Source organism: Colias croceus, chromosome 11 (assembly GCF_905220415.1).
Source record: "Colias croceus chromosome 11, ilColCroc2.1".
In the NCBI taxonomy this organism is placed as follows: Eukaryota; Metazoa; Arthropoda; class Insecta; order Lepidoptera; family Pieridae; genus Colias; species Colias croceus.
In genome coordinates, this window is record NC_059547.1 from 10,626,827 (window position 1) to 10,647,553 (window position 20,727).

At 38.9% G+C, this 20,727-nt stretch overlaps 2 protein-coding genes across 2 annotated transcripts; one reads left to right on the forward strand and one right to left on the reverse strand.

Moving 5' to 3' along the window:
- Window positions 1-2,747: 2,747 nt before the first annotated feature.
- On the forward strand, window positions 2,748-8,424 carry LOC123695620 (C-type mannose receptor 2-like). The gene is made up of 7 exons (XM_045641523.1): window positions 2,748-2,796; window positions 3,162-3,275; window positions 3,882-4,025; window positions 5,221-5,415; window positions 6,282-6,415; window positions 7,162-7,282; window positions 8,036-8,424. The coding sequence occupies exons 1-7, from the start codon at window positions 2,748-2,750 to the stop codon at window positions 8,218-8,220; spliced, it is 942 nt and encodes a 313-aa protein (XP_045497479.1). The 3' UTR covers window positions 8,221-8,424.
- Window positions 8,425-10,063: 1,639 nt separating this feature from the next.
- On the reverse strand, window positions 10,064-15,535 carry LOC123695702. Its single transcript, XM_045641611.1, has one exon. It carries the CDS (start codon window positions 15,533-15,535, stop codon window positions 10,064-10,066), a length of 5,472 nt encoding a protein of 1,823 aa, XP_045497567.1.
- Window positions 15,536-20,727: the final 5,192 nt, after the last annotated feature.

Consider the following 20,727-nt stretch of genomic DNA (forward strand, 5'->3'; position numbering starts at 1 on the left):
TACTTGTAAGTTGAATATCTTGTTTCATAATATTTATATTAGATACTATTACATTTTATAAAGAGTTTTTATATCTTAGGAAATATTTGATAACGATGAATTAAGGAATCTTAATATCTGGTAAGATCAGTAAGATTTTTATTGAAATAAAATATATATTTGACTATATCCAACAATTCAGAAATACTTCAATCCCATACTTCCTTAATACAATATGATTTCTCATCTAATATATAAAAATCAATGCCACTTTTCGTTGTAATTCCATAACTCGAGAACGGCTGAACCGATTTCGATAATTCTTTTTTTATTATATTCCTTGAAGTACGAGGATGGTTCTTATGTAGAGAAAACGTTAATATGTACCACGGGCGAAGCCGGGGCGGACCGCTAGTATATTATAAATAGCTTTCCACCCGCGGCATCGCCCGCGCAGTCAAAGAAAAACCCACATAGTTCCCGTTCTCGTGGGATTTCCGGGATAAAACCTATCCTATGTCCTTTCTCGGGTATCAAAATATCTCTATACCAAATTTCATGCAAATCGGTTCAGTAGTTAAGGTGTGATTGAGTAACAAACAGACAGACAGAGTTACTTTCGCATTTATAATATTAGTATAGTATATTAATTTTATAAAAGAACATTAGCAACACAATCTTGGATTGATGTCGTTCAAATTATATTAAGAAGTCCGGTCAAAGTATTGAGTATCCTTACAAAACATATGATAGTCGAATATTTCCTTTTCACTCAAAGAAGACGTATGTAATAAACCAAAATACATTTCTCAGAAGGGCAATGTGTAATGTAATTAATGTTCTGAGAATTCAAAAGAAACATTAGCTTCTATAATATTGTTATTATTGCTAAATACTTTTTGTATATGTTGTAATTTTTATCTTTACTTTTTTCTAGTTTGTGTCTATCCTACTTCTAATTATACTTTTCATAATTTTATATAATGTAAAAGTTTTATTTTAAGCAGTAAATGTTTGCATTGTAGGAATGGAACGTTAAAAAATTATTAATGAATATATAAAAGAATATCTGACAATAGTTGCCTTAGCTCAACTTAGCTGTATAGTACAGACTTACTAGTTTTATTGGATATTTGAAATTTTGTAGCATGCTTGCTTTTTACACGCTTTATATTAGCTTCACCTGTATGTTTGTAACCGACTTCTTTGGGCGCGATTTTGACCCACTTTAAACGGCCACATTTCGTTCAAACTTTGTAGATTTATTGAGGACCGATGACAATACACTAATTTGATAAAATTTTCTATTTTTTAGTTCGGTTTTCTATAAAAAGCGTGTTTTTTAGTTTTTTTAAACTATTATTATTAGTATAAGAGAGCTCGTATGAAATCCCGTTAGTATAGCAATCAATGTAAAGTGAAGGAATAAATTTTAATGTATTCTCCGTCAAAAATAAAAACTATTTGAAAATAACTTACAAAAACCATGACATTACTTTGAAAGGCAATACAAAGATCGCTGAATTGGCCGTATAAAAAAAATTGTAATCATTAGTTGAAATATTAAAAATTTGGTCGAAAATTGGCGTTTAAAAATTTCAGTCACGCGAATGAACGAATGTGGAAAATAATTCCATTATTACCGTTTATTTCACGCTTTAAATTCAACACAAATTAATTGCTACGCTCCATGTAACTTGAAGCGAACTGCGAAAATAAAAATTACAGATTGGTGAACGATTGCACTTCTAATTATTTTAACTCGTATTTTATTGGGAGAGCCATTTTTATTATTAAATCGGATAACACTAATATGATTTTAAAATCCGCATCTGTTGTTTGAGATTGTCTGTTCTATTGTATCTCCGTAATTGCTAACAAGTTTAGATTAAAACAACGCTATTGTTTCTTTATATTTAAGTCAATATTAACTATACCTATACAAAATTAATAATTATATATAGGTACACATAAATAAATGTTTGCGCAACAACCTTAAACTGAAGGGGTTTAATTGCATCTATTATTATTTTTAATCGGTCTGTCACTTAAAATAGTGCCGATATACAAAATGATAAGTGATAAGTCGATAATATTAAACGATTTTGGGTTTTACGCTTATCATGGTTACCGGGATTAACCGGGATAAAATGACCCTTTGAACTTCCATAACCTAATTATTTCTATCAATGAAAAGATTGCGATTTTTCTCGGGTAAATATTATTTATTTTACTGCTATTATCATTTATCGTTATACAGTAGAGATAAAAAAATATTTTACACGAGACGATATTCGATTCGTCATAAACTTTTGCATTTATTGTAAAATTACACTGAGTACTGTAATTTGTGTTTAAATAAACATAAATTAGCATTGAACTTAGGAAAGTAAATAATCGTGTACATACTACTTAATCGAATGATTTAGTTTTATCCAAATACATCCATCGTTAATTATACACGATAAAAAATTGGTTGACTGTAAAGTCGGTTTACTGACGATAGTTGAACGTTACAACGATTGTGCTTCTTTGTCGCTCGTTCCGCGCTCTCGCTTGCACTGGAACGCCTCAGAGCGAGGTAACGCCGCATGAGTCATGTTTTTTCGGGCGTGCAGCCGGCTCTATCGAATTATAAGACGTTGTCACGTCAAAAAAGCATCAATGGATACGATTATCGTGTCGTATTGTTTATCGCAACATGTAAAATTATTAATAATAAGTTTATATTATACTGCTCACTATCAAAACATTTAGTATTCACTGCAATGAAGTCATATTTAGTGCTAATTATTTTCTGTGTTATCGGCTCTCTCCGTACGTAATTATAATAATCTATTAAATTGCATTAGTTCACGTTTTAGAAGCCAGCAATTTTTAGTAACTTGTGAAAAAACTAATATTAAATAAATGAAATTTTTATTTTTACATTATTAATAATATTTTCATTCTTATTTTAATTATTAACAACAACAATATTTAGTGTAATGTTTGTTACTGAATATAACATTTTTACCCAAAATTTCCATTACATTTTATATATTATTAAAAACAGTAGTTTGAGAACGTTATTTTAGTTTACAAGTTTATAATTGTTTCTTGGTATACCTAATCTATTTTTCTCGTTTATAATTGTTTCTTGCTATTCCTACTCTATTTTACTCTATTTTGTGGTACTCTAGATGGAACAAGGTTCAGATGTGACTACCGATATTCTCAAGGTGCCAAGGGTTACTTAAAGTTGCACAGAATACCAGCCAATTGGAGAGAAGCAAGATTAAGATGTCATCTTGAAGGTAAGATTTATTAAATTACTAAAGTCACAATCAAATTAAATAACTTGTTCATATTACCTATAATTGAAACTTTAAAAAATAATCTAAAATTATACGGGATTTAGAATAAATAATTTCATTCGCGTTAATTGTATATTTTTACGAGTGACTCTAATTCAACTCTAATAGAGTCAGTTACAATCTCTGTCTGTTTGTTTCGATTTCACGCTTGAACCACTGAATCGATTTTCATATAATTTCGTATATAGATCGAGGGCAAACTTAGCACTCGATCTTCGATTACAAAAAAAAAATTGCGAACCATCCTCCTCTATATAGCATAAGTCGATAATTATATAGAAGTAAAGATAACTTATAAATTATTAACTTTCCGCCCGCGGCTTCGCTTGTTTTGCCTAAAACCTAATAAATTATATACTAACCTAAACCTTCGTTATATACGAACCTTCCTCGAGTCTCACAGATTCACTCTATTAAAAAACCGCATCAAAATCCGTTGCGTAGTTTTAGAGATTTAAGCATACATAGAGACAGACGGCGATAGCGACTTTGTTTTATACTATGTAATGGTAGGAAGATAATATATTATGAATGTGACGTTTACAGGAGCCAAAATAGCATCACCCCTGGACCAAAACCTGAAGGAGGTAATGATCTCCATGATGGATGTGACTCCAAAGCTGAAGTGTAACGGAATCTTCACCGGGATACACGCAACTTTCTCTAGAGGAGATTTCTTCTCAGCTGAAGGTGAGAAAATAATAAAAAAAAAATATTTGAAACTTTTTTGGGGCAACCCTGTATCGATAAAATTTGGTGTCGTCAACCCTGACTCTTATATAGAACGTTTCGTAAAATGTTTTTTCGACTTTTTTGAGACTAACTCTCAATGTTCTGGTATATTATTGTTGTAAGAATTGAAACGCTTCTACGAAGTAGCGAATAATTTTACCTTTAGTTTGTTTTTCTTTCATTACATGCAATTAATAAAAATCTCTTATTTTCATATCTACACAGGAATTTATTTTTCTTCATAAAGTAATATGAATTAAAATTTACATAGGAAAAATGGTACATTGTGAATTCCCTGTTTCATAATTTTATAAATCACTTCTTCGATGACAAAACGTGTTTTTCAGTTTGTACCTCTCGTGGCAATTTTTGTTCTGCAAGCATACATAACTTCACAAAAATCGGTCAAGCCGGAATGATAATATATTATACTTATCGAAAAATATCTCTTTATATAAAACTGAATCTCTATTTTCCTTGGTCACGGCATCACGTGTGAACGGTTCAACCGATTTCGATAATTCTTATTTTGATGTATTCATTATGGTCAGGTGAAGGATCTTATGAAAGAAAAAGTTAAGAATTTGTGCTAGAAATAATAGAAAAATGAGTAAACAGACAGGATAACCGTCTGTCGGGACCGCTAGTTGGTTTATAAAGTTCCCCCGGGGTTATCACGATAATTTGACTTCCACGTATCGTGTTTTATTTCTTTGACCTCAGATATAGGTACATTAATTATGTTTATTTTTAGATCGGGTATTCCCATCTGTTATTTTTATGTATATGAGGAAGGTTACTTTTTAACTAATAAGAGAGAATAAAATCGATAAGTCTAGGATTGGATGGATAGTGTTAAAATATTTTGTATTGGCAATAAAGTCGTAGTAGTTCTAGACCAAAAATATTTTCATGTAAAATGTTACCTATAAAAGTCATATATTGTTATGAAAAAGTTATCAGATCTCGTGTAGAGCAAAGCGTCTAACTCTACACTTGTAACTTTACACTTTTAACTCTACTCTTTTGACTCTACAAGCCTCTTTTAACTCTACAAGCACCAACTTAACAAACTCTACCTTAGTACCTATACTTAATATACTCTACCTTAGCCATTTTACGGCTTAGTCATTTATATTTAACAAAATTTCAGGAGTTCCTCTCTCCAAGATCCCGCACACTTGGGCAGATGGTGAACCAGATAACTATGAAGATAACGAGAGCTGCATACTGATGACCAGCGCTGGTGAATTCGCTGACGTCAACTGTTCAGATACATACCCTTATATGTGTTATAAGAAAATGTCTCAGAGCCTAATCATGAGTGCCTGTGGTACCACTGATCCAGGTAATATTTAGTTCTTGTTAATGTGAAGGTAACAATGACAGCATGAAGAAAAATGGATACTATACAATATACATATAACAAATACTTGCTTCGTCTTTGCATGATATATACCGAAATACACCTACTTTTTATAGTGGTAAGTGGTAAATGGTAAAACTATGTTATGAAGATTTAAAAGTTCTTCTAGAAGAAGTCTAACTGAATGTACTATTGATTTAGAGTTTGAACGCTACTTTTTCTGCTTTTCTTTCTTTGTAAACATCATTTCATGCTATAGGTATATTGTTTAAATGTTTAAAAATACTTATGAATACAAGTGATAACTGCGTTAAAAACAACCGACTTCAAACTTGCACTTGCAAAATTTACAAATACCTACAGACAAAAATGCTCATAAAATAAAAACTACTGCGCCTATCCGAATAAAATTTTTATGGGACCAATTCGACACCATCCCGCATCGAACAAAAAAAGAATCACGTAAATCGGTTCAGAAACCTCGGAGTAATCGGTGTACATACATAAAAAAAAAAAAAAATATACCGGCCGAATTGATAACCTCCTCCTTTTTTTTGAAGTCGGTTAAAAATACTCAATTTTTCCATCGATAGACTTATAGAAGAGAAGATTAGACTAGAACTTTTTCGAATTCTGTTCCATCGCCGGAGTTCCCGGACCATTACGAAATATCTCTTCAAGACTAGAGTGAATAGGCTTCTTGTAGGCAGACCTGCTCCTTCATAGATCACATCACCATTTAACATCAGGCGTAATAGTGGTCAAACGTCTGCCTATCTAGTTTATAAACTGAGGTTCAGAAAGAAAGAAAGATTACGATAATTACGATAAATTTAACAACTTTACAGAATACAATATCGACATGAGGACTGGCAGTTGCTACAAGTTCCACACAGTTCCTCGCACCTGGTCCAGGGCTTATATGACCTGTGCTGCTGAAGGCGGATACCTTGCTATAGTTAATAGCGAAATAGAAGCACATGTGAGTAGAAATATAGCGGGTCTACAGAGTGCTGTATAAACTGCTTTTAGAATTGATGGTACCTCTAATTAAAATGGCTATATTATAAATGGCAATATGTGGCAATATCTGTAGTAACTGCTTTCTGAATTGATGGTTACGTAATAGTATCTGCTGAAACTCCTTTGGATGGTATGGTGGTACCTTATAGTTATAATGCAAAAAAGGAGTCTCCTTAGTCTTCTGTTTGTTTGTTTCCGAAAGATGTCGTGTTTATTATGTTTGAATTTGAATTTATTTTTTTCCTATTTAATATAAAATGTACATGTACATTAGTACATTTATTAGTACATAGTACATTTTACATTAAATAAAACTAGTCTTGAACAATTTTCCATAATTTTATAACATTTAACTCAATAGCTTTTTCTTCACTGTTTTTTTTTTAATCTGATTCACATTTTCAATATTAATTTTTAAATGCCTTACCTTACCTTTTTTATTTTTTTTATTTTTATTTTTTTTTTATAGTGGGGAAATCTTCCAAAGATACCCACGGCCCCCGGGGAAGGAGCCGTGGGTTATGTCGGATTCTTACCGACTAAAACCCCACTGTGATCCGTCGAGCCGCTTTAATGAGGGGGCCGCGGGTATTTGTTAGAATTCTTCCGCAACCCCCTCGGCTGCCTTACCTTACCTAATGTTTTCTCGTCCATCCTTACCATCTTTTCAGTTAATTTGAATTAATATTTCCCTTTCTCTTCCAGGTGATCAAAGAGCTATTCGCCAAGTATCCAGGTGGCAAGATGCGCGGAAACTTCTGGAAGGACATCGCTTTCCTGGGCTTCCATGACTGGGGTGAACATGGAGAATGGCTGACCATAAACGGTGAGAACTTCTTATTATTATGAGCTCCTCTCTGAGGAATGAAAAGTAGATTTCACCTCACATAGCAGATTTTTCAGATTTGCGTCCGACCCATTATCTATATAATATATGTATACATATATAAATGAAACCTGTTTTCCTTGGTCACGGCATCAAGCGTGAACGGGTGGACCGATTTCGATAATTCTTTTTTTATTATATTCCTTGAAGTACGAGGATGGTTTTTATGTAGAGAAAACGTAAATATGTACCACGGGCGAAGCCGGGGCGGACAGCTAGTTATATTATATTAGCGAAGTTTCCAATGTTGATAAACTCTTAATGATTGATAAATCGCGATTCTAAATAGTGGATTAACACGGAACAAATTTAAATATTTAAGAAGCTTTTTTCAAGGATTTTATTATTTTATGAAATTTTGTATTCTTTTGGAAGTTTTTCGTTCAGTATCACTAAATAATCTACACTCATATTATAAAGAGGAAAACTTTCTTTGTTTGTTTGATTGTAATGAATAGGCTCATAAACTACTGGACCGATTTTAAAAATTCTTGCACCATTCGAAAGCTACATTATCCACGAGTAATATAGGCTAGGTTTTATCCAGGAATCCCACGGGAACGGAAACTATGCGGGCTTCTCTTTGAAAACGCGGTCGAAGCCGCAGGCGGAAGGCTAGTAGATAATAAAAAGAGTTTAGAAACTTAATTATAATATTTCTATTTCGCTTGCACTAACAGTATATTATTTCAGGTGATACTCTACTCCAAGCTGGTTATGATAAGTTCTCTGGTGGTGAACCAAACAACGCCACAACAGGGGAGTTCTGTGGCGCCACCTACCGGAACGGCATGTTTGACGACCTCTGGTGCGAGAATAAATACGCGTTTATATGCGAAATGGATCCTGGCAGCTTGGCTTGTCATGACGATACTTAAAGTATTAGAAAAGTTTATTTAAACATTAATAACTGAGGTGGAAAAATGGAAAATGCGTGAAAATTTGAAAAATCCCGATATAAAAAGTGCAAAAATCCCTCATGTTATTAATTATTTTGAAATCCATACTAATATTATAAATGCGAAAGTAACTCTGTCTGTCTGTTATTCAATCACGTCTTATCTACTGAACCAATTTGCATGAAATTTGGTATAGAGATATTTTGATACCCGAGAAAGGACATAGGCTACTTTTTACCCCGGGACATAGGATAGGTTTTATCCCGGACATTCCACGGGAACGGGAACTATGCGGGTTTCCTTTGACTGCGCGGGTGAAGCCGATGGTGGAAAGCTAGTTTATAATAAACATTTTATCACGCAAAATATTCGCTTGACGTCGATACGAAAACAAAGTCAACGACATTTTTCAAACACTTGTGTGCTTTAAAATCATATGCCTATCGTGCTTATAAAATAAAACCTGACCCCTTCTGATGCACTCAAGTGGAAACAAAGAAACTTGTTATGTATAAAGACTTAAGAAAGTATGTAGGTATAAAATGTATCTGTGTGACTTATTAGTCTTGTAGGCTAGATTGTAATTATATATAAGGTGCTATTTTAATTAGCAACCTTATTTAATTAAAAAAAAATCTGTGTGTGACTGTCTCTATATTTTGAACTTAATAAACTTGTTTATCAACCCTCTTGCAGTTTTACTTTTCCTGTCGTGTTATTTTTCAAAGCAACCAAAAATTGTTATTGTTTCAAACAGGACAAAAGTTGCTGCCTAAGTTTTAATCCATTATATAACTCCGCAAAATAAAGCATAGTCCTCTACCGCGTGCATTTGTTTGTATGTTCACGATAACCTCAAAAACAGTAGCACCGATTTTTATTCTGTTTTCTCATATGGATAGCATGTTTCCCAAGCAAAGTTTTAGTACCTATACTATTTATTAAGTTTAAGACAACAAAATCGCATCGTAAATAGGTTTCTGAACTCGTAAAATATGCACGATAAAAGACAACACAAGGTAAATAATATATTTACAGCCAAATAACGTCGGGAAATCCTAGCTTATGATAAAGACTGAGAGATTTATACCTAATATTGCTTACCGTATCAAAATGTCGAGTCACAGAAGATTTGCCTTTTCTATTATTTGCTTTCCCAGTATATTTATTTTACCCAATTTCGCTGAAAGAAGGGTAGCTAATGTTTGAAATTAAATTTAATATCTTGTTTTGCTAATATTTTATATTGCAGTTCGTAATAAAATGAAAATACAAAACTCGAGAATTGTTACTTTTATGAGCATTTGAAAAACCTCATAATAACAATTTCACGAAGAATAAAAATCTTTTTCCATACAAAGTAAAAGTTTACTTCTAACTCTTGACAGTAAAATTATCATTTTATCGATAACTATTGTGTTTATGGTATGAAATTACATTAAACATTATTTGTTTGGATTGTAAAATGTATTAATTATAGCCCCGGTCAGTGGACTGTATGTTCTTGAATAGGGTGAGGCGCAGAGGTTCCCACTTGTTGATTAAAACTCGCAGCGATTTCCAAGGTGATTTATTTACCATACAATATTTACAAATCTTACAGCCTAAGTACATTTCTATCCTACTTAAAACTAACGGTGGGTACGATGAGTAACATGAGCGTAAGGGCACAATACGCCCCGCCCACTCGACCCCACTACCGCGGCCCGGTGCCGTTTTCGCTGGGTATAGCGCGCATCACATAGGCGCGCTCCCGTTGCCCGTCGCTCGGCGCCGCCGTCGTCCCTGTAGTTGCCGTCCGCACCAGAGGGTATAGCGCGCATTACATAGGCGCGCTCCCCGTTGCCTGTAGCTCGGCAACGCCGTCGTCTATGTAATCGCCGTCCGCAACAGCCTCCCCCCGGTGAAGTCCTCGGGACGCAGCCTCTTCTACGGGAAGGACGACGACCTTTGTTACCGGTCGCTTTAATTGATGCCCTCTTGATTGCACCATGACGCTTCTGATTTCCCCATCCGGTCCGGGAAATGTTTGCGTAATTCTTCCTCGTGGCCATACATTTCTTGGAAGCGCAGCGTCGGCAACAATGACAATATCGCCAACCTTAAGCGCTTGTCTATCATGTCGCAGGTGGCCGCGTGGGTTGAGTGTTGGTAAGTACTCGCGTACCCACCGCCGCCAAAACTCGTTCGCTAGCGCTTGAGCTTTCTTCCATGTTCTTTTTGTTACATGTTCACATGCGCCTACTAACGGCATGTCGGAAGGGCCACCCAACAGAAAATGGTTCGGAGTGAGTGCCTCCGGGTCCTCTGGTGTCACCGGCACGTGTGTTAGCGGTCGAGCATTGATCGTGTGCTCAACCTCCGCTAACAGCGTAATTAATATCTCTTCGTGCGGTTCTTTTTGGAAAAGTACGGCGAGAAGCGAAGTCTTTACAGAACGAATAAGTCTCTCCCACGCGCCGCCTTGATGTGGTGCGCCGGGAGTGATGTACTTCCAGTTCATTCGCTGTTGTAGGCCATAGTCTTTAAGTTCACTTTCCCATACTTCAATGGCTCGACGTAACTCAGTATCGGCGCCGCGGAAATTAGTTGCGTTGTCTGAGTACATAACTCGCGGCCACCCACGTCGCGCTGCCATACGCCGCATCGCCATTATTGCAGAGTCGGTAGTGAGAGCGCCGACTAACTCTATGTGTACAGCCCGTGTTGAAAGGCAAGTAAATAGAGCCCCCCAGCGCTTCTCTCTTCGGCGTCCTATTGTGATCGTCATTGGACCGAAATAGTCGAGTCCGCAATTCGTGAATGGTCGCACGAATGCCTCGGTCCGCTCCGCAGGTAGGTCACCGAAGTTCGGCATAGTGGGCGTGGCCTTCTTTATACGACATGTCGAGCATTCCTTCGCTACGGCCTTAACTGTCGGTCTGACTCGCAATATCCAATATCGCTGCCGTAGGTCGTTAACCACACGCTCATTGTTCGCGTGCAGCGCTCTTTCATGTTCTCTTCGCACTAATAGTCTTGTGAAGCGATGACCGCCGTCTAATATGACGGGAAACTTGCATACGTTCGGTATGGCTGCGTGCTTCAAGCGGCCGTTCAGTTGCAGGAGGCCGTATTCGTCTAGCACGGGGTCAAGTTTGGCTAGTCTGCTGCTTCGACATATTGACTTTTTGTTCGTCAATCTTTCTATATCTTCCTCAAACTTGTCACGTTGTGAGGCTTTTATTGCTAAGCGTTCGGCTTCTTCTAGCAAATTAGCGTCGAGCGTCGTCTTGATTTTCTTCGCTCGATTTATAAACATAAGCACATAGGCGATCGCTCGTATGTAACGCTCGTATTTTGAAAAGCGTGTTACATCCGGTACGCTCTGTCGTATGTCGGCTCGTTCTGTGGCTGTGTGATGTTCAACAGCCGCCACTTCTAGCCACGGTGCTTGTTCGGGCCATGATTCCTTCGGTTCGCGTAGAAATGCAGGGCCGGTGAACCAACGGTCGTTCTCGTTCTTTTCTTCGTTATTGATACGAGTCGCGTCGTCCGCCACATTGTCGGCGGTAGGCACCCACCGCCATTGATTTATCTTCGTTAATTCGGCTATTTCACCCAGCCTGTTCGCCACGAATGGAGTGTGACGAGCTTTATCGTTTCGAATCCACTGCAATACGGTTGTTGAGTCCGTCCAATATGTGTGACTCGCCACGGCTAGTCTATGCTCCTTTAGTATAGCGGACGCAAGACGTACGCCGATTAGTGCGGCCTGCAGCTCGAGTCTTGGAATGCTTTGTGTTTTCAACGGCGCTACTCGCGCTTTAGCAGATATCAGCGCTATGCGTACGTTTCCGTTCGGCTCTTCGGAGCGCCAGTAGGCGGCGCTTGCGTACGCTTGCTCAGAGGCATCGCAGAAAACGTGGAGTTCGACTTTAACTCCCCCCGTATTGCCGTACCATCGTGGTATTCGCAGCTTGGTGATGTCATTTAATCGTTTCAGCCAGTCATCGAAGTTAGCGTAGTCTTCTGCCGGTATGGGCTCGTCCCAATCAAGCTTCAGCCTCCATAAATTTTGAAGTATTATTTTGGCCGTGATTGTATAATAGCTTATGAGTCCCAGCGGGTCGAAGATTGACATCACCGTTCCTAGCGCTTCCCTCTTTGAAGGAGGTCGACGGCGCTCTTTCACGTCGGTGTGAATCCTCGCTAAACATGTGTTGAAAGAAAGTTTATCTTCTCGCGGGATCCACACCATTCCCAATGTCTTATTCATATCGTGGTTAGTGGCCACTAGACTCGCGGTCGCCCGTGTTCGCAGGTCGAACGGCGTGTGTTGTATCACCGTGTCGCGATTACTACTCCACCCAGCTAATGTGAAGCTAGCGTGGGCGTGCACATGTATGACCTCCTTGATTGTTTGTATAGCTTCGTCTTCGGTCCTGAAGCTATCGACGAAGTCATCCATATAATGATTTTTCCTTATCGCTTCATATGCTAGCGGATGCGAAAATCGGAAATCTTCAGCGTTCTTGTTTCTAACGCTGTGTGCGATGAATGGCGAACTACGAGCCCCAAATATCATTGAAGTCATTTTAAACGTTTTCGGAGGGCCCGTTCTATCATCGCCTCGCCAAAGGAAAAGCTGTGCGCCTTGATCTTGTTTTCTAATCTTAATTTGAAGAAACATTTCTTTAACGTCGGCCGTCACTGCGACTTCATTTTCTCTATATTTGTAGAGTATTCCCGGCAGTGACTGAAGTAAGTCGGGGCCGTCTAGCAGCTCGTCATTTAGGCAGACGCCCTTATCTCTTGCGGCCGCGTCGAACACTACTCTGAGTTTTCCCGGCTTGTTTGGGTTAACGACTGCGAAGTGCGGGAGATACCACGTAGTAGTCGCCGGTAAGTCATCGTTTGTTACCGGTGCGGCGTATCCCTTGTTAATAAGATTTTGAATCTCCGCCGTGTATGCATGTTTGAATTCTTCGCATCGGTCCATTTTGTTCTCAATGGATTTTAACCTTTTTCTAGCCATCTCATAGTTTAACGGTAGCGTAGGTTTGTCGGTTCGCCATGGCAGGCCTACTTCAAAACGTCCGTCAATGCGACGTGCCGTTTCTTCGAATATGCGTATAGCGCGCTCGTCGACACTCGATTTTCTTTGTGTTACTTTTATACCGAGTGCGTCGATTTCGTAGCTTTTCTTCATTAGTTTTTCCAACGATTTGTTACTAACGCAGTCATCGTCGTTTTCATACGTATGTAACACATTTTCACGACTTAATGTTGTTTTGGGTGTGGTGCCGTGTATGACCCACCCTAGTCGTGTGAGTGACGCTACAGGTTCGCCACGTTTGCCGGTTCTCAGCTTTCTTGATATAATCAAGTCCCAGTTATCGGACCCGATTAACAACTTCGGTTTGACTTTACCGATGACGTCTTTCAAAGGCAATCCTTTTAAATGATTGTATTTCAGCGTGTTCGCGCTTATTGTTTGTCCACCTATTGCTAGGTTTGTCATTGTTCGCACACGGATCGCGTGTGACGCTCCATTGTTTCGTCGGCTTATCTTAATTTGCACCGATCTACTGTTCATAATGTCGCTTGACGCCCCCACCCCGCTTATTCGTAGGGGTTGCGTAGGTCCGTTTAATTCAAGCTCTCGTGCGAGGTCTTCATCGATCAATGATATTGTTGATCCCTCGTCTAATAAAGCATACGTTTTGATTTGCTTTTCGCCATCCGATTTTATATACACCGGACATACTTTTAATAAAACAGCTTGGTTGTTGCTGTTAATAGTAGTCGAGAGTACAACTTCAGTCGGTTTCTCTTCGATCGCTATTTTTTCTTCATGTAACATCGGGTGATGCGGTTTATCGCACCCGTCTATGTCGCACCTTTTATGCTTGCACCGGGATCGCAGGTGCGTGCTAACAATGCATTGAAAACAGGCTCTCGCCTTCTTCATTCGTTCCCAACGCTGGCTTAGTGACATATTTGCAAATTCTTTGCACTTTGGTGTTTCATGCTCGCGCCCGCAACATAAGCAACTTATCTTTTTATCATCGTTATTAGTCGCATAAATGTTCGCGCGGCGTAGCGGTCGACTCTCTCTTTTTTCAACTGTTGTTGTCTCTGTCTTCTTACTGTAGTTGTATGTAAGTTGTAGATCCGCTTCTTTGATGAGATAATTCGACAATGTGAGAAATATGGGCTCATATGTCGTGCCATGTGCTTGACCGTAGTCCGTCCACCGTGCTTGATAGTGCAGGCTCAGTTTATTTAATATTTCTCTGACGAGCATCGTACTATTAACGTAGCTTCTATCCTCTATGCTGTTTAACAGCCAAGCTATATTTTGTACTTTCACGGCGAATTGGTTAAGTTCTACAGCCGTCGTGCCGGGTCGCGGCAGCTTCTTGATCTCATCCATTGCACGGTCGATAATTATTTCGGGTCGACCATAGCATTGGTTAAGCGTTCTCATTATTAGCTCAGGATCGTTCGTTGTGCTTAATAGAACCGCAACAGTGTCGCGTGCGGCTCCCGTTAAACAAGCACGTAACCTGGCTAGATTCTCAATGTTTGTATATTTGTACAGTCGCGTCGTGTCCTCGTACGCGGCCTTGAAGTACAGCCATTCTGTTACATTTCCATTGAACTGAGGTAAATCGAAGCCTTGTCTTGGAGGCGGCCTTTGTCTCGTCAGCTCCTCAAAGACTTCAGTTAGCTTTTCTATCCCGCGATCTCGGGATCTTGCTCTCGGTGTTCCGACTTTCGTTGTGTCGTGTTCTACGACGGGTGACTCATCTCTACGTTGCCCGACCGTATCTTTAGTCCACGCGACTTGTCGCGATGACTCCCCCCGTGTTGGAAAAGGGGCGTCACCGTGTCTTAGTGGCATAGCGGTCGCTTCTTGGCTGTGTCTTTTGAGCCAGTCTTGTACTCGATCTTCTGACTCTATCGGTAGCGCGTCCGTTCTGTCAACAACGCTAGCGTCGTCAGCAATTCTCGCAATGTTCGCTTCCATTTCTTTAAGTATTTGCTCTTTTTCGAGCGCTATCATTTTCTTTTCGAGCGCTAGTAGCTTGCTTCCTGCCTCTGCTTGTGCTTCCTTCATTCGCGATCTCACAGATCTCGTCGTTCTGACTGAGGCCTGTGACTGAGTGTCGTCTACTCGCGTTTCCGTTTCTGCGGGTGCTGTCGTCGTCGTTTCTCGTAGCTCAGACGGTGATGCGGGCGGTCTTGTGTGTGTGACGGCCGCTGCATCCGCCTCGTCTGTCTTCTTCGGTCGGTTGCGGGTCATCATCTTCCCTAACGTCCCTAACGTCCCTAGCAGCCCTAACAGCCCACGGCGAGGTGCTGTAGCAACAGTGTTCGCTCACCGTGAGAATGGAAAAGGTGGATGAGGTAGGAAGGAACTACCCAGCAGAGGACGCAAGTGCGTGAGGTTGCTCGAGGACAAGGAGGAACACCTTGCCCCGTCAGCGTGCCTACAGTCCGGCCCTCACACGATCTCGCGCCTTACCGGCGAAGTCGAACTGTACAGTCGCGTTGGATGCGAACTGGTGACTGCGTTCGAACAGTCACTCCCGCCTTGCGGCGTTAACTGCGTGCGCCCGTTTGGCACCGTTAGGTGGGCTAACACACAGCCGCGGTAAACCGCGTTAGATAAATCAGCCTCGTAGACACGCAGCGCAGTCGTCGTTCGGCTGAGTGTCTTGTGCTTAAGACTGAAGATACGCAACGTTCGTAGCTCGGCGTATTATCTTCTTTCTTCTTAATAAGCACGTCGTCTTCGCAGTGAAGTTTGCTTCAACAAAATCCGGCGCGTCGATGGACCAGGCACTATTAATTATAGCCCCGGTCAGTGGACTGTATGTTCTTGAATAGGGTGAGGCGCAGAGGTTCCCACTTGTTGATTAAAACTCGCAGCGATTTCCAAGGTGATTTATTTACCATACAATATTTACAAATCTTACAGCCTAAGTACATTTCTATCCTACTTAAAACTAACGGTGGGTACGATGAGTAACATGAGCGTAAGGGCACAATACGCCCCGCCCACTCGACCCCACTACCGCGGCCCGGTGCCGTTTTCGCTGGGTATAGCGCGCATCACATAGGCGCGCTCCCGTTGCCCGTCGCTCGGCGCCGCCGTCGTCCCTGTAGTTGCCGTCCGCACCAGAGGGTATAGCGCGCATTACATAGGCGCGCTCCCCGTTGCCTGTAGCTCGGCAACGCCGTCGTCTATGTAATCGCCGTCCGCAACAAATGTATGAAAATATTTTCTGTTAAAATTTTCTGCATTATAAACAAACTAATAAACAAGACAAGTATTATGAATACATAGAGTTAGTTTTAAAAAACTATTCCCCGTGAGTTTCATCGATCGATTTTCATTATTTTTTTTTTATTTAGCATAAAACATACAAAAAAGTGCCTTTGAATTTATAACGAAATACATATAAAAGCAATGTTTACTTTACTTCCAGTTCCATATTGTCTATAAATCAGAAACACACTTTATTTTCACAGACACAAATTCACTTGCAAGAAAATTTATAACTAAACTAGCTTCACGTCAAGTCGTGTTATTTCCATCCCGTATTTTACTCGCATTTTATTTTCTTGACAAATACCTCTTTTCAAGTCTATTTCTCTTTCAAATTTCATCAATATCAACAGACAGACACAAATAGAAATATTTTAGCATTTATTAGTATGCGTAAAATCCTTTTTTTGCGGGACAGTTGCTTTTTAGGGTTCCGGAATGAAATGGCAAAAAACGGAACCCTTATTTTGTTTATTTATTTCCATGTCACACCGTCTCGTCTAAATGTTTTTTTTTATGGTTCTAAAATAAACCTTTGGTACAAAAATATTTTGGATAAAGTTCGTACTTTCACATTATAATGACTGCATTCGACTAGGTCCAGGATCGTTCATAATTGGTCTCCTTATTGGTGTATCTTCATGACAATCGAAGGCACTGAGTCCATGCTTCTTATTGTACCAGAGAATAACCAGGACGAACGTGATGCAGAGGATTATGAAGAATATCAGCATGAAGAGGAAGTAGAGCTGAAAGGAGAAAGCTATTGTTAGAAAGATTTTCATTTCATAGAAGAAAATTATACGTCATAATAATTTGTGGGAGTTTGAGGAAATTAATATACTTTATCTATACCATAAAATAATCTAGTCTAGACAGTAATAAATCTGTACGGTTTATAAGTATATTATACTCGAATATGATACATTATCTCTAGAACTATTCGATTAATTATTTTTGTCATCAGTTCAAGCTACATTATTTCTGAGTGCCATGATTATATGTTACAAGCTGTGCCCCGCGGTTTTCCCCGCAGTGCTCCGCTCCTATATTAGTCTTAGCGTGATGATATTATAGTCTATAGCCTTCCTCGATATATGGGCTATCTAAAACCGAAATAATTGTTCACATCGAACCAGTAGTTTCTGATTAACGCGTTCAAACAAACAAACTCTTCAGCTTTATAATATTAAGTATAGATATTTTTAGTATTCAATATACAACTTAGGGTTCATACGCACTATGCGGGTAGCCGCATTGCGGGTAGCCGTCCGGCTGACCGCAGGATGCGGTTGCGAATGCGGCCAGTCGGACGGCTACCCGCAATGCGGCTACCCGCATAGTGCGGTTGAAGAACCGTTGCGATTTGCGGTCATGTCGATCCATTTCAAAGATGGAAATGGAAGAAGTTGCAGCTATTTACTACATTTACACACGTTACGTATAGAAGAAAAGCAAAGAAAGAAGTACTGGGTGCATCCTTATTTGCAAACACGAGATGAGAGCAAGCATTTTGCAACCACGTGCACACACTCACTCAATGGCAGGCAGCCGCAGACTGAACCGCACAGTGCGTATAGCAACCGTCCGGCTGGCCGTCACTCGGGCCGCAGCTCTCCGAGCAACCGGAGCGGTCTGCGGGTAGCCGCATCGCAGTGCGCATAGAAATGAATATTACGTACATAATTGTGCTTGCGGTCAGCCGGACGGCTACCCGCAACGCGGCTACCCGCATAGTGCGTATGAACCCTTAATGTATAAAGGAAATTCACTAATATACAACCCTCGTTTCCAAAAAGTCGTTTACATCTCATTTCATTTTCCTCATTTCCCTAATTTTCATGCATATAATTCTTCCGGAATGTTCTTCTTAAACCTACAAAAATATGACCCCAATTTTTTGTTAACATCAAAAGGCGAAATGACGGTTTCTCGATGAGGTAATTTAAATGATTTTCCTTTGATCGTAGTTAAATTGACAAATAAGAGTTCTTACCACAGGTTCTTGTTCTTACAGACGAATGGCAGAGGCTACTTCAGCTGTCGCCACCTGTCGACGGCAGCCGTCGACATATTGACTGCTGCCGCCGACGTGTGGCGACGGCTGAAGTAGCCTCTGCCGTTCAAAACTTAGGCCGGTTGCAGAGCTTCAGTGCGTACGTCAGTCGCGCTTGTCATATGTATGGAAATACGCATGCGTATGGTCGGTCTAGCTACGAAAGGTTTTATGAATTTCCATACATGTGACAAGCGCGACTGACGTACGCACTGATGGTCGGTGAAGCTCTGCAACCGGCTTTACCGTTCGTCTGTCAGAACTCTAAGGGATGCAGGTGTGCGCATGCGTGCCTCTCAATGATGTCATAAATTGATATTTGTTTGCACTCTTAAGTTTATGAGGCCACGTTTATGTTTATCTATTTGCTTTAATTTAGTTAAATAGATCAGTGGCTATATTAAATTCACTTGGTTGAAGCGATTAGTAGAAAACTTTTGTAGATGTGATTTTTGAAATAGGGTGATTATATGAACTATCTGAATATTTCATATTAGTTCACCTATAATGTATAAAAAAATTTCTTATTTGGAGATTCACAGAAAACGAATGTCACGTGTTTCAACTAAATTTATCTTATACCTAATATTTTATCGTTCTGGATGCATAGTTTAACAAGTATTTTTAAATCTTATATTCTGTTCTTTATATCTGTTTTTATTATATCAATATAATAAAGAACATTCTGATGAAACTTGATTTAAAAATACACAGACTCGATATTTCGTAGGTACTTTAAGTGTCTTCCTTCTTGACAATCTTCACAGTAACCACTTCATATTATTCACTATACACTCATATATTTTTACTGAAAATCCGTTTTATTAAAATGATATTTCAGAAGTGTAAGAAGTATTCTTAAATAATAACGTTACTTATTGATTGCAAAAAGTTTAATAAGTAAATTTAGATCGAGTATAGATTACCGGATTTAAATGGCGATTAAAACATTATATTTATCCATACTTTTTTATCATTCCTGATAGTAAAACAGTAATAAATCTATACGTAAACAATGAAAGCACACATTAACAAGAAATATTATCACAACATAGTGTAGGTACCTTTTTTAAATTTCACAATTTGAGCGCAACATAATATTTATTTGACCCTATCAACCGACATGAAGCAAACGCATTTTTGGTCCTTCGCGTCCGTTAGATATACATTTAAACAGGTTTAAAACACGATTTATTGTTTATATAACTACACTAAATTAGTGACAATTAGTACATCGAATTAATTGAATATTAATCCTGATAAAAAACTGTTTAAATTTTAAAAATATGTACATATTTATAAAAAAATATCACAAAAAACGTACCCCAACATAAGCGAACAGGGTTGCGTAAGGGGACATGGTGTTTACAACTTCAATGGAAAACTGACTGGCTCTTGGGGCACATTGCCAAATATCTCTTCTCCCGTAGACTTTGTTATTATTTTTATTGATTATCACCTTCGCTATAGTTTCCCGTGGCGTTACCTATGGTGTAGAAATAAACTTTCTTTCTTTCTTAAAGTCAATCATGATAATATACTTAAATTTAGAAAAAACAAGTAGGTGATTTTATATTGACCATGTAAACACGAACAAAATAAGACTGTTAATTAAAAATATCTGCATTCATATTTTGTAATACGTTATAATATAGAACGATTCAACGATCCGCCCCTATCTATACTAATATTATAAAGCTGAAGAGTTTGTTTGTTTGTTTGAACGCGCTAATCTCGGGAATTACTGGTCCGATTTGAAAAATTATTTCCGTGTTATATAGCCCATTTATCGAGGAAGGCTATAGGCTATATCACGCTAAGACCAACAGGAGCGGAGCAATGCACAGCTAGTTATATTATAAAACGGATAATTTTGTGTTAATATTATTTCGAAGTTATACATAACTAGCTTTCCACCCGCGGCATCGCCCGCGCAGTCTAAGATAGTTCCCGTTCCCGTGGGATTTCCGGGATAAAACCTATCCTATGTCCTTTCTCGGGTATCAAAATATCTCTATACCAAATTTCATGCAAATTGGTTCCGTAGTTAAGGCGTGATTGAGTAACAGACAGACAGACAGACAGAGTTACTTTCGCATTTATAATATTA